Source organism: Microcaecilia unicolor, chromosome 1 (assembly GCF_901765095.1).
Source record: "Microcaecilia unicolor chromosome 1, aMicUni1.1, whole genome shotgun sequence".
NCBI classification, from domain to species: domain Eukaryota; kingdom Metazoa; phylum Chordata; class Amphibia; order Gymnophiona; family Siphonopidae; genus Microcaecilia; species Microcaecilia unicolor.
This window is the reverse complement of record NC_044031.1, coordinates 360,111,018-360,124,644: the sequence shown is the minus strand read 5'-3', so window position 1 is coordinate 360,124,644 and position 13,627 is coordinate 360,111,018. Positions and strand designations below refer to the sequence as shown.

The following is a 13,627-nucleotide window of genomic DNA, read 5'->3' as shown; positions in this document are numbered from 1 at the left end:
CAGGTACTTGATCAGGGGGTATGTTATCGTATGTATCACGGGAGATGCAGGTGCTTAATGGGGCAGGGGGGCAGGTTTGTGTTGGAGGAAGCAGCTGGCCAATAGGGATGGTTGTTTTTGTGTGGGCTTTCAGGTGCCTGATAGAGGAAGGGTGGGGGGGGGGGGGGGGGCAGGGCAACTGGGTGTGCAGAGGGGCTTATTTGTTTGGGGAAGAGATGAAAGGGAGGGTGCACCGCTGGTTAAGTGCTTTATTTATTTATATTTGAGTAAGCCTGCACCACATTACCTGGGCTGGCAGATAAGGATGCGTACTCTCAAACTGTCACTCCAGGTAATACAGTGCTGTATGTTAACAGTCTATTTACCCTGTGCGTAAATTCAGGGCATATACAGGGCACTCTGCCTGAATTTACTGCGCATGCTTTACTTATGGCATGTTAATTTTGCTATTAAAACATGTGGTAAGTGCAAAAACTACCACACCAGTAAAAGGGCCCCTAAATACATCTTTGATAAGCTTTTGAATTATCTTTCTTTCATCAGGTCAGTGATGCTGTTATACTGCGCTTAAACAGTACAAACGTATCAAGGTTTTAGGTTGTTCGATTGTTGTTAAAAATTATTTACTGAACCATTACAAAATACAGTGATCTACCTTTGTGATTTATATTCTAACTATATTGAGATTACACACATTTGTTCACCACTGCTAAAAATATTTCTATTTTGACAAATAAAATATTGTTGACAAAGCATTACCTTCATTAATTCTTCTATACAAGAAAGATATATTTTGAAAATAGCTGCAGATGATGGAGGCCCAATATATTGTTTTATATCAGCTCTGTCTACAAATGCTATGTCTATTTTCTCAGTGATGTTTGAAGTAGTCAGGATAACAACATTTGGATACCTGCAACACATACACACAAAAAAAGCATACAAATGAAAAATTATTTTGAATGTTTTCCAGCAAATGTTAAAGTGCGCTTAAAAGTGAAAAAAAAAATAATTTAAAATGACTATAAAGTACATTAAGGGACTCATTTTCAAAAAAGAAAAAGATCTAAAAAGTGGCATAAACCAGCAGATGGACATTTTTCTCACATAAACGTCTAAATCGCTATATTTGAAACTCATTTTTAAGATGCTTTTTTCTTTGCTGTGTGTTTGCACTATGTCCAAATCATAAGGGGGCACATGTCGGGGGCGTGTTAAGGGTGGGATTTGGGCATTCCTAACACTTGGACATTTTTTTGCCATAATGAAACCAAACAAAAACGTCCAGGGCTAAAAGTTGGATGTTTTGGTCTAGACTTGTTTTAATAATGACTTAGTCACAAAATGATCAGATGACCATTGAAGGAATAAAAGAATAACACCCCCTTACTGTCCCAGTGGTCACTGACCCCATTTCCATCCCCAAAGATGTGAATGAAACAGTACATATCAGCTTCTATAACAGCTTCAGATGTTATGGTCAGCCCTATTAGAGCAGCAAGCAGATCCCTGGAATAGCCCAGTGGCTGAGGGGAGATATGATAGAAGTGTATAAAATAATGAGTGGAATGGATCGGGTGGATGTGAAGCGACTGTTCACGCTATCCAAAAATACTAGGACTAGAGGGCATGAGTTGAAGCTACAGTGTGGTAAATTTAAAACGAATCGGAGAAAATTTTTCTTCACCCAACGTGTAATTAGACTCTGGAATTCATTGCCGGAGAACGTGGTACGGGCGGTTAGCTTGACGGAGTTTAAAAAGGGGTTAGATAGATTCCTAAAGGACAAGTCCATAGACCGCTATTAAATGGACTTGGAAAAATTCCGCATTTTTAGGTATAACTTGTCTGGAATGTTTTTACGTTTGGGGAGCGTGCCAGGTGCCCTTGACCTGGATTGGCCACTGTCGGTGACAGGATGCTGGGCTAGATGGACCTTTGGTCTTTCCCAGTATGGCACTACTTATGTACTTATGTACTTATGTACTAGGTGCAGTCACTGTAGAAAAGGGGACCCAGGCCTATAATCCCTATAACTTTTACAATTGTGGTGGAAAATGTCAGCCCCCTAAAACCCAATGTACCCACATATAGGTGACACCTGTAACCATAAGGGCTACTGTAGTGGTATATAGTTGGGTAAAATTTTTTATTTTATTTGTTGCATTTGTATCCTGCATTTTCCAACCTCTTTGCAGGCTCAATGTGGCTTACAATACATCATTAATAATGAGAATACATGAGAAAGTATACAGTTAGTTTCTGGTGGGCTCACCATACAATACAAGGGGGTAAGGGTGAGATATGTACCTGGCACTTTTTATGTGAAATCCACTGTAGTGCCTCCTAGGGTGCCCCACTGCTCTGATGTGATGTCTGTGTGGCCAGCCTACTAAGAATGCTGGCTCCTCTTACTTCCCAATGGCTTGATTTTGTGTGCTTTTTACTTGGACCTTTTTTATTTTCGAAATTGGTCCAAAAAGATAGATGCACTAAGCACAAAATGTCTCGAAAACATCTAGGAAATGGCCATTTGCGAAGAAAAAAAATAGACCTTTTTCAGCTTTGAAAATGGCCATATTCGCTAATCGATTTTTAGTTTTTTTTTTTTTTTTTGCAAAACATCCAAAGTTGAATTTAGACGTCATATCACAAATGCCCCTCCAAGAATCTTCAGAGGTACAGCACTTTGAAAAAGTCTTCACATCTTTGTATGTTTCTCATATTCTGCTGTCTAAAACAGAATTAAAAATGCACTGAAGTAGGAGTTTGTTTCATTGATTTATATAGGAAACCAAAAAGTGTAGTCAGTCACAAGAGAATCAAGGAAGCAAAAATTATGTCATCAGATAAAGCGAAGATACTTACCTGTAGCAGGTATTCTCCGAGGACAGCAGGCTGATTGTTCTCACACTTGGGTCCATGTTGGCCCAGGATCGGAAGTTTTGCTAGCAAAAATCTCAAAAATCTTCCAGAGTCTTCTGGCGTGCGAGCGGTGCGCATGCGCAGACCGGTTTCCCGCCCGTCGCGAGAGTAAGGATCTCAGTGTAGTCCAAAAGCAAGAGAAGAACACTGAACAACTCCAAAGGGGAGGACGGCGGGTTTGTGAGAACAATCAGCCTGCTGTCCTCGGAGAATACCTGCTACAGGTAAATATCTTCGCTTTCTCCGAGGACAAGCATGCTGCTTGTTCTCATACTTGGGGTATCCCTAGCTGCCAGACTCACTCAAAACAATGAACGCTGGTCAACTGGGCCTTGCAACGGCGAGGACATAACAGAGATTGACCTAAAAAGAAACACAACTAAGTGAGAGTGCAGCCTGGAACAGAACAGAAATGGGCCTAGAAGGGTAGAGTTGGATTCTAAACCCCGAACAGATTCTGCAGCACCGACTGCCCAAACTGACTGTAGCGTCGGGTATCCTGCTGAAGGCAGTAGTGAGATGTGTGGACTGATGACCACGTTGCAGCCTTGCAAATCTCTTCAATAGAAGCTGACTTCAAGTGAGCCACTGATGCAGCCATGGCTCTGACATTATGAGCCATAACATGGCCCTCTAGAGTCAGCCCAGCTTGGGCATAAGTAAAGGATATGCAATCCGCTAGACAATTAGAGATTGTCCGTTTTCTGATGGCGACTCTCCTATTGGGATCAAAAGAAACAAACAAATGGGCGGACTGTTTATAGGGCTTTGTCCGCTCCACGTAAAAGGCCAATGCTCTCTTATAGTCCAAGGTGTGCAACTTGTCTTCACCAGGGCAGGTATGTGGACAGGGAAAAAATGTTGGCAAGACAATTGACTGGTTCAGATGGAACTCCACCTTCGGCAAGAACTTAGGGTGAGTGCGAAGGACTACTCTGTTATGATGAAACTTGATATAAGGTGCATGCACTACCAGGGCTTGGAGCTCACTGTCTCTACGAGCTGAAGTAACTGCCACCAAAAAAATGACCTTCCAGGTCAAGTACTTCAGATGGCAGGAATTCAGTGGCTCAAAGGGAGCTTTCATCAGCTGGGTGAAAACGACGTTGAGATCCCATGACACTGGTGGAGGTTTGACCGGGGGCTTTGACAAAAGCAAACCTCTCATGAAGCGAACAACTAAAGGCTGTCCAGAGATAGGCTTACCCTCTACACATTGATAAACACTAAGGTGAACTCTTACAGAGTTGGTCTTGAGACCAGACTCTGATAAGTGTAGAAGGTATTCAAACAGGGTCCGTGTAGGACAAGAAAAAGGATCTAGGGCTTTGCTGTCACACCTGATGGCAAACCTCCTCCATTTGAAAGAATAACACTTTCTCGTGGAATCTTTCCTGGAAGCAAGCAAGACTCGGGAGACACCCTCTGAACGACCTAAAGAGGCAATTTCTAAGCTCTCAACATCCAGGCCGTAAGAGCCAGAGACTGGAGGTTGGGATGTAGAAGCGACCCCTCGTTCTGGGTGATGAGGGTTGGAAAACACTCCAATCTCAATGGTTCTTCAGAGGACAACCCCAGAAGAAGAGGGAACCAGATCTGATGAGGGGCCAGAAGGGAGCAACCAGGATCATTATTCCACGGTCTTGCTCGAGTTTCAGCAAAGACTTCCCTACAAGGTATGGGAGGATACGCATACAGAAAGCCTGTCCCCCAATGCAGGAGAAAGGCATCTGATGCTAGTCTGTCGTGGGCCTAAGTCTGGAACAGAATTGAGGGACTTTGTGATTGATCTGAGTGGTAAAAAGATCCACCGAGGGGGTGCCCCACGCTTGGAAGATCGTGTGGACAACGCCCATGTTGAGCGACCACTCATGAGGTTGCATGATCCTTCTCAACCTGTCGGCCAGACTGTTGTTTACGCCTGCCAGATACGTGGCTTGGAGAAACATGCCATGGCATGCCCAAAGCCACATCCGGATGGCTTCCTGACACAGAGGACAAGATCCGGTGCCCCCCTGCTTGTTGGTGTAATACATAGCAACCTGATTGTCTGTATGAATCAGAATGATTTGGTTGAACAGCCGATCTCTGAAAGCCTTGAGAGTGTTCCAGATTGCTCGTAATTCCAGGAGGTTGATCTGAAGACCCTTTCCCGGAAAAGACCAAGCTCCTTGAGTGTGAAGCCCATCTACATGAGCTCCCCACCCTAGGAGGGATGCATCCGTCGTCAACACTTTTTGTGGTTGAGGAATTTGGAAAGGACGTCCCAAGGTCAAATTGGATCGAATTGTCCACCACTGAAGGGAACTGCAAAAGTCGGTGGAGAGATAGGCCACAGGGGATCTAGAGGATGTGATCCGGCACCACTGGGAAGCTAGGGTCCATTGAGCTGATCTCATATGTAGGCGTGTCATGGGAGTTACATGAACCGTGGAGGCCATGTGTCTTAAGAGTCTCAACATCTGCCGAGCTGTGATCTGTTGAGACGCTCGAGCCATGGACACGAGGGCCAGGAGAATGTCTGCCCTTGCCTGGGGAAGATAAGCTCGAGAAGTCCGTGTGTCCAACAGAGCTCCAATGAACTCCAATTTTTGAACTGGGACGAGATGTGACTTGGGATAACTGATCACGAACCTCAGTAGCTCTAGCATTCGAATAGTCATCCGCATGGACTGCAGAGCGCCTGCCTCTGAGGTGCTCTTCACCAGCCAATCGTCGAGATAAGGGAACACATGCACCCCCAGTCTGCGTAGCGATGCTACGACAGCAGCCAGGCACTTTGTGAAAAACCTGGGCGCAGACGCGAGGCCAAAGGGCAGTAACAGTACTGAAAGTGCCAAGTTCCTAACCGAAATCGAAGATACTTCCTGTGAGCTGGGAGTATCGAGATGTGGGTATAGGCATCCTTTAAGTTCAGAGAGCACAGCCAATCGTTTTCCTGAATCATGGGTAGAAGTGTGCCGAGGGAAACCATCCTGAACTTTTCTCAGACTAGGAATTTGTTCAGGGCCCTTAGGTCTAGGATGGGACATATCCCCCGCTTTCTTTTGCACAAGGAAGTACCTGGAATAGAATCCCAGCCCTTATTCCCTTGGTGGAACGGGTTCAACCACACTGGCCTTTAGAAGGGCGGACAGTTCCTCTGCAAGTACCTGCTTGTGCTGGGAGCTGTAAGAATGAGCTCCTGGTGGACAATTTGGAGGCTTGGATTCCAGATTGAGAGTGTATCCTAACCGGACTATTTGAAGAACCCACCGGTCGGAAGTTATAAGAGACCACCTTTGGTGAAAAAATATTAACCTCCCCCCAACTAGTAGGTCGTCCGGAACGGACACTTGCACTGTGGCTATGCTGCATTGGAGCCAGTCAAAAGCCAGTCCCTTGCTTTTGCTGGGGATCCACAAGGGCCTTAGGTGCACGCTGCTGACGAGAACGAGCGCGCTGGGACTGAGCCTGGGTAGGCTGCCGAGAAGCACGAGTGTATCTACGCCTATTATAGGAATAGGGAGCACTCTTCTTCCCTCCAAAAAACCTCCTAGATGAGGAGGTGGTAGCAGAAGACGCCCGGCGGGAGAGAGAATCCATAGCATCATTGTGCTTTTTGATGTGATCGACCACATCCTCTACTTTTTCACCAAAAAGGTTATCCCCCCTGCAAGGCACATCCGCCATTCGCTGCTGGATCTTATGATCCAGGTCAGAGACACACAGCCATGAGAGTCTGCGCATCACTATACCTTGAGCAGCTATTCTGGATGTCACATCAAAAGTGTCGTAAGTACCCCTGGCCAGGAATTTTCGACACACCAGCTGGTGAAAAGGTTCGGCCAGCTCCGGAGAAAGCGCTTCCACCAAACTAGACAGTTGCCTCACCGAGTTCCGCAAGTGGATGCTCGTGTAGAGCTGGTATGTCTGAATCTTGGCAGCGAGAATAGCGGCCTGATACGTTTTCCTCCCAAAAGAATCCAAGGTCCTAGACTCTCTGCCTGGGGGTGCCGAGGCATAGTCCCTACTACTCTTGGCTCTCTTGAGAGCAGAATCCACCACCATAGAATCGTGAGGTAGCTGAGACTTCACCATCATTGGCTCTCCATGGACTCTGTACTGGGACTCAGCTTTTTTGGGGGCCACTGGATTAGAGAGAGGGAACGACCAGTTTCACATAAGAACTTCCCTGAGTGTGTTATGCAAGGGAGCCGTTGCAACCTCTGTAGGTGGAGAAGGATAATCCAAAGACCTCGAGCATCTCGGCCCTGGGCTCATCCACAACCTCCATATGGAAGGGAATACCCTTAGACATTTCCTGAACAAAGGAGGAAAAAGAAAGACTCTCAGGCACAGACATCCTTCTCTCAATGGGCAGAGTAGGATCAGAGGGGACCCCATAGAACTCTTCAGAAAAGTATCTGGGATCTTCCTCTTTCTCCCACAAATGCTCATCCTCGGTATCAGACAAAAGCTCTCTAAGAGCAGCCCGAACCCGAGCCTGTCTCGACGTCGAGGAACGACGACCTCGAGGGCGATGTCAAGAAGTCAACCCCTGCCTGGACTGTGGCAAAGCTTCCTCCGCCGACGTCGAAGAGGAGTCAACCCGTGTGGCAGCCGACGCTGATGCCGCAGGCGGCACCGAGGTTGGGGACCTCACCACAGGCGATGAACCAGATGCCACTTCAACAGATGGTGCAGAAGGCGCAAGCACCCCTGGCACTGAAGTAAAGTTCATGACCTTCAAGCCCTGATGTTGGAGGCAGACTTAGACGTTGTTGCAATCACAGAGACATGGCTCAATGGTTCCCATGAATGGGATGCAAACATACCAGGCTATAATCTATTTAGGAAGGATAGAGAGGGTCGTAAAGGTGGAGGAGTAGCTCTATATGTGAGAAATGATATCACAGCAACCGAAATGACAGGGACCTGGGGTAAGGAAGAAGCGATATGGATCACCTTAAAAAGAGATGATAGAACCTCTGTCCACGTGGGTGTTGTCTACAGACCTCCAACACAATTGGAAGAATTAGATAGAGACCTGATCGCAGATATTCAAAAGTTGGGAAAGAAGAGAGAGGTGCTGTTGCTGGGAGATTTCATTCTGCCGGATGTAGATTGGAAGGTTCCATCTGCGGAATCGGAAAGAAGTAGAGAGATTGTGGATGCTTTCCAAAGTGCTCTGCTCAGACAAATGGTCATGGAACCCACGAGGGAGGGAGTGACGCTGGATCTGGTGCTCACAAATGCAGATAGCGTGTCAAATGTCCGAGTGGGTGCCCACCTGGGCGGCAGTGACCATCAAACGGTTTGGTTTGATATGACGGCTGAAGAGGAAGGTGGCCACTCAAAACTCAAAGTCCTGGATTTCAAGCATGCTGACCTTAGTAAAATGGGGGAATACCTAAGGAAGGAGCTGATGGGCTGGGAGGACGTACGAGAAGTGGAAGGACAGTGGTTCAGGCTGAAAGAAGCTATAAATAGGGCCACAAACCTTTATGTACGGAAAGTAAATAAAAGCAAGAGAAAAAGGAAACCGCTATGGTTCTCCAAGCAAGTGGCTGAGAAAAAGGCTAAAGAGTTCGCGTTCCAGAAATACAAAAAAACTCAAGACGAGGAACACGGGGAGGAATACCGGATGAAACTGAAAGAAGCCAAGAGAGGTACGTCTGGCGAAAGCGCAAGCGGAAGAACAAATGGCTAGAAAGGTAAGGAGGGGTGACAAAAATTTCTTCAGGTATATTAGTGAAAGGAGAATGACTAAAAAGGGAATTGTGAGACTAAAAGATACTGCAAACCGCTATGTAGATAATGATGAAGAAAAGGCAAATTTGTTAAATAGATACTTTTGTTCTGTTTTTACTGAAGAAAATCCGGGAGAAGGACCACGATGGACTGGCAAAAGTTCATTTGAGAATGGAGTGGATATAGCACCGTTCACGGAAGAGAGTGTGTATCAACAGCTAGAAAAACTAAAGGTGGACAAAGCCATGGGACCGGATGGGATCCACCCCAGGATATTGAGGGAGCTCAGAGAGGTTCTGGCGGGTCCTCTTAAAGATTTGTTTAATAAATCCTTAGAAATGGGAGAGGTTCCGAGGGATTGGAGAACGGCGGAGGTGGTCCCTCTTCACAAAAGTGGTGATAGGGAAGAAGCTGGAAACTACAGGCCGGTAAGCCTCACTTCGATTATTGGAAAAGTAATGGAAGCGATGCTGAAGGAAAGGATAATTTCCTAGAAGCCAATAAGTTGCAAGATCCGAGACAACATGGTTTTACCAAAAGGAAATCGTGCCAAACGAATCTCATTGAATTCTTTGATTGGGTGACCAGAGAATTGAACCGGGGATGTGCTATAGATGTAATCTACTTAGATTTCAGCAAGGCTTTTGACACAGTTCCCCACAGGAGGCTCTTAAATAAACTGGATGGGCGGAAGATAGGACCCAAAGTGGTGAACTGGATTAGGAACTGGTTGACGGACAGGCGCCAGAGGGTGGTGGTGAATGGAGTTCGCTCGGAGGGAAAGGTGAGTAGTGGAGTGCCTCAGGGAACGGTGCTGGGGCCGATTCTGTTCAATATATTTGTGAGTGACATTGCCGAAGGGTTAGAAGGTAAAGGTTGCCTATTTGCGGATGATACTAAGATTTGTAACACAGTGGACACCCCGGAGGGAGTGGAAAACATGAAAAAGGATCTGAAAAAGCTAGAAGAATGGTCTAAGGTTTGGCAATTAAAATTCAATGCGAAGAAATGCAAAGTGATGCACTTAGGGAGTAGAAATCCAAAAGAGGCGTATGTGTTAGGTGGTGAGACTCTGCTAGGTACGGATGGGGAGAGGGATCTTGGGGTCATAGTATCTGAGGATCTGAAGGCGATGAAACAGTGTTACAAGGCAGTGGCCGTAGCTAGAAGGTTACTAGGCTGTATAGAGAGAGGTGTGACCAGCAGAAGAAAAGAGGTGTTGATGCCCCTGTACAAAGCGTTGGTGAGGCCCCACCTGGAGTATTGTGTTCAGTTTTGGAGGCCGTATCTTGCTAAGGATGTAAAAAGAATTGAAGCGGTGCAAAGAAAAGCTACGAGGATGGTATGGGATTTGCGTTACAAGACGTATGAGGAGAGACTTGCGGACCTGAACATGTATACCCTGGAGGAAAGAAGAAACAGGGGTGATATGATACAGACGTTCAAATATTTGAAAGGTATTAATCCGCAAACAAACCTTTTCCGGAGATGGGAAGGCGGTAGAACGAGAGGGCATGAAATGAGATTGAAGGGGGGCAGACTCAAGAAGAATGTCAGGAAGTATTTTTTCATGGAGAGGGTGGTGAATGCTTGGAATGCCCTCCCGCGGGAGGTGGTGGAGATGAAAACGGTAACGGAATTCAAACATGCGTGGGATAAACATAAAGGAATCCTGTGCAGAAGGAAGGGATCCTCAAAAGCTTAACCTAGAATGGGTGGCAGAGCTGGTGGTTGGGAGGCAGGGCTAGTGCTGGGCAGACTTATACGGTCTGTGCTAGGGCTGGTGGTTGGGAGGCGGGACTAGTGCTGGGCAGACTTATACGGTCTGTGCCGGGGCTGGTGGTTGGGCGGCGGGGATAGTGCTGGGCAGACTTATAGGGTTTGTGCCAGAGCTGGTGGTTGGGAGGCGGGGATAAGGCTGGCCAGACTTATACGGTCTGTGCACTGAAGAGGACAGTACAAATAAAAAAGTAGCACATATGAATTTATCTTCTTGGGCAGACTGGATGGACCGTGCAGGTCTTTCTCTGCCGTCATCTACTATGTTTACTATGTAAGTAGACTGGCGCAGCAATCCCTCCAGAAGCTCTGGAAGAAAGGCCCTGATGTGCTTGTCGAGAGCTGCCATCGGAAAAGCCTGCGGGGTCGGTGCAGGGGCCGGTGGCAGAATCTGTGGGGGCTCGAGAGCTGGTACCAGGCTGTCAGAAGACCGACGCATCGGCACCTCCTGTATAGAGGGTGAGCTATCATCTCGGCGCCAATGCTTCTCAGGTGCTGAATCCCTCGGCTCCCCGGAGCTCTCGGTACCGCGCATGGAAGGAGATCAATGACGGTGCTTCTTAGCCTTCGCTCGACGCCCGTCATTGAGACTCCTCGGTACCGAAGAGGACGTGGAATCCTCACGCCTCCTCGGGGCTGGGTCCAACAAAGGGCGGTCCCGGGGGGCCTGCATAGCAGTAGGCCTTGAGACAGGTGAAGACCCACTCGATGTCTCGCTGCTCCCAGCGCGATGTGGTTGTTCGGCAGCCATTACCTGTGCTCTCAAACTTGATGCTTCCTTTGACGTTGACGCCTCCGACCTCGGTACCGATGTTGATGCTGACGTCGAAGGACCGGACCGATCCACAAAAAGTTTTTCTCGTTGAGCCTCCCGAGACACTTGGGTCCGCTTTCTCGTCAAAGGACACAACTTACAAGCAGCTGGTAGATGATCGGGCCCAAAGCACTGGAGACACCACACGTGGGGGTCGGTACTCGAGATGATCAGGTTGCACAGAGTACAACGCTTAAAGCCGCTGGGTGTCTTCGATGACATGGACAAAAAAACGGCGTCTGTGAAATTAAAGGACACTATTGTGCCAATTAAAAAGTAACAAAAAGGGAAAACAAAATCCGGCCATGGCGAAAAGAAAAGAAACTTAAACCTAGTGACAAACTAAGAAATAAAGGGAATTACTCTACTTTTTTTTTTTTTAATTTTGTATAAAGGCTAACAAAAGAGAAGAAAAACGAAGAAAAAGGAAACAATACTTTCAGACTCTTCCTGGGCCGAGAGGAACACAGCAGTAAAACGTGTCACCTCAGACGCGGAGGAAAAAATACTGAGATCCTTTTGCAACGGGCGGGAAACTGGTCTGCTCATGCGGGTTGCGCGCCAGAAGACTCGAAGATTTTTGCTAGCAAAACTTCTGATCCTGGGCCGACATGGTTGTCGACCCAAGTGTGAGAACAAGCAGCCTGCTTGTCCTCGGACAATTTATTGTATATTGTTTATTAGTCTCGTAATATATGCCCATCAAGGCAAAATAAAAGGCAGTTTACAACTAAAGGGAAGAAGAAAGGAAAGCCCATTAACAAACGGGACTGGAAGAATGGGAAAGAAGGGCAGGACAGAAGGGCAAATAACCCAGGTCACTCAGCGTGAGATCTCGAGACCAAACCCAGAGTGTGCCAACCAAATGCATTTTGAAATACATACGTTTTTAAGCCAGCTCTGAATTTCAGGTAGAAGGGTTCAGAGGGAAGAGATATTGGTACAACATTCCATAAGGTTGGAGAGATATAGAAGAACACCAACTATCAGATAGAACCAAAACGTGAACAATACATTGAAGGAATGGATAAGTAGGACTCAAAGGCAGAATGGACAGCCCTCCTTGGGTTATGTGGCATAATCAGAGAGGAAAGGTAAACAGGGGTCTTCAAGAAAAGAATCGTAAGAGTTAGAATTAAAATTTAAAACTGGATTCTCGATTTGATGGAAAGCCAGTGGTAGCGGATCAAAGTGGGGAAATATGATTAAATTTTTTTTTATTTTTTTTTTACAGTGAGGGAGAATGTGGAGTCCTGAACTGATTGGAGGCATTTAATCAGACTAGAATTGATATCCCTGTACATAATGTTACAATAATCTAGTTGTGAGATAACCAAAGCATACAGAAGAGTCATGCAAGCAGAAGTATCAAGGTATCTTCAAATGGCGCAATAGTGATGAAGAGCAAAGAAGCTAGATATGATTAGAGAAGCAACTTGGCAGTCACAACTTTACTGTTGATCCAAGTAGATACCAATATATCTAAAGGAATGCATAAATGTGATAGAGCACGAAGGATGTCCAGTAAGCTAATCTTGGTAGTATTGTGATGTAAACAATTTTCTTTGAGCTATTCAGAAAAATGAGTTAAGGCAGGATTAGATTGCAGTGAGGTCCAAATGGTCAGGGGTCAATGTCATCAGCATAATTATAGGCAATGAAATTGAGATTTATATGACTGTGTAAATGGGATTTAGGAAAATATTTAACAGGATAGAGCCCAACACAGATCTACATGCAAGAGAGAATATCTGAGAGGTTGAAGACAGCAGTGAGACAAAGTAGATTCATTCAGAAAGGAAGGAATGGAACTAGTAATTAACAGTCCCAATAATACCTAGGCTAGACAATCTGGCCAGCAACAAACCATGCTCAATAAGATCAAAAACTGAACCAAGGTCCAAGGAGACAGAATGGGTAGCTTTTTCATTTTCAAAGCCACTGGATGCAAAAGCCACCAAAGGATGCAAAATCCTCTTCTACTGAGGACGTGTCTTCAGGAGCATCTGCCCACGAGGGAAGAGCTAGGACGGCTGTTGTAGTTGGTGATTCGATCATTGGGCATGTAGATGGCTGGTGGACCTGAGGATCACCCTGATCACTTCCCTGCCTGGTGCAAAGGTGGTGAATTTCACACATTACCTAAATAGGATTTTAGATAGTGCTGGGGAGGAGCTGGCTGTCTTGATACATGTGGGTACTATGGGAGAGAAGTTCTGGAAGCCAAATTTAGGCTCTTAGGTATAAAGCTGAATTCAGATCCTCCAGGGTAACATTTTCAGAAATGCTCCCCGTTCCACACGCAGGACCCAAGAGGCAAGCAGAGATCCAAAGTCTCAATGCGTGGTTGAGATGAATGTGCAAGAATCAGAGATT

At 46.2% G+C, this 13,627-nt stretch overlaps 1 protein-coding gene across 1 annotated transcript in view; it reads right to left on the bottom strand.

The window, feature by feature from the left end:
* The window catches only part of TRIP13 (thyroid hormone receptor interactor 13), a 147,341-nt gene that overhangs the window by 41,349 nt on the left and 92,365 nt on the right, over positions 1 to 13,627 (bottom strand). The window contains exon 11 of the mRNA XM_030190066.1: positions 760 to 913. Coding sequence (XP_030045926.1) covers positions 760 to 913 — 154 coding nt within the window. The remainder of the gene's footprint in view (positions 1 to 759; positions 914 to 13,627) is intronic.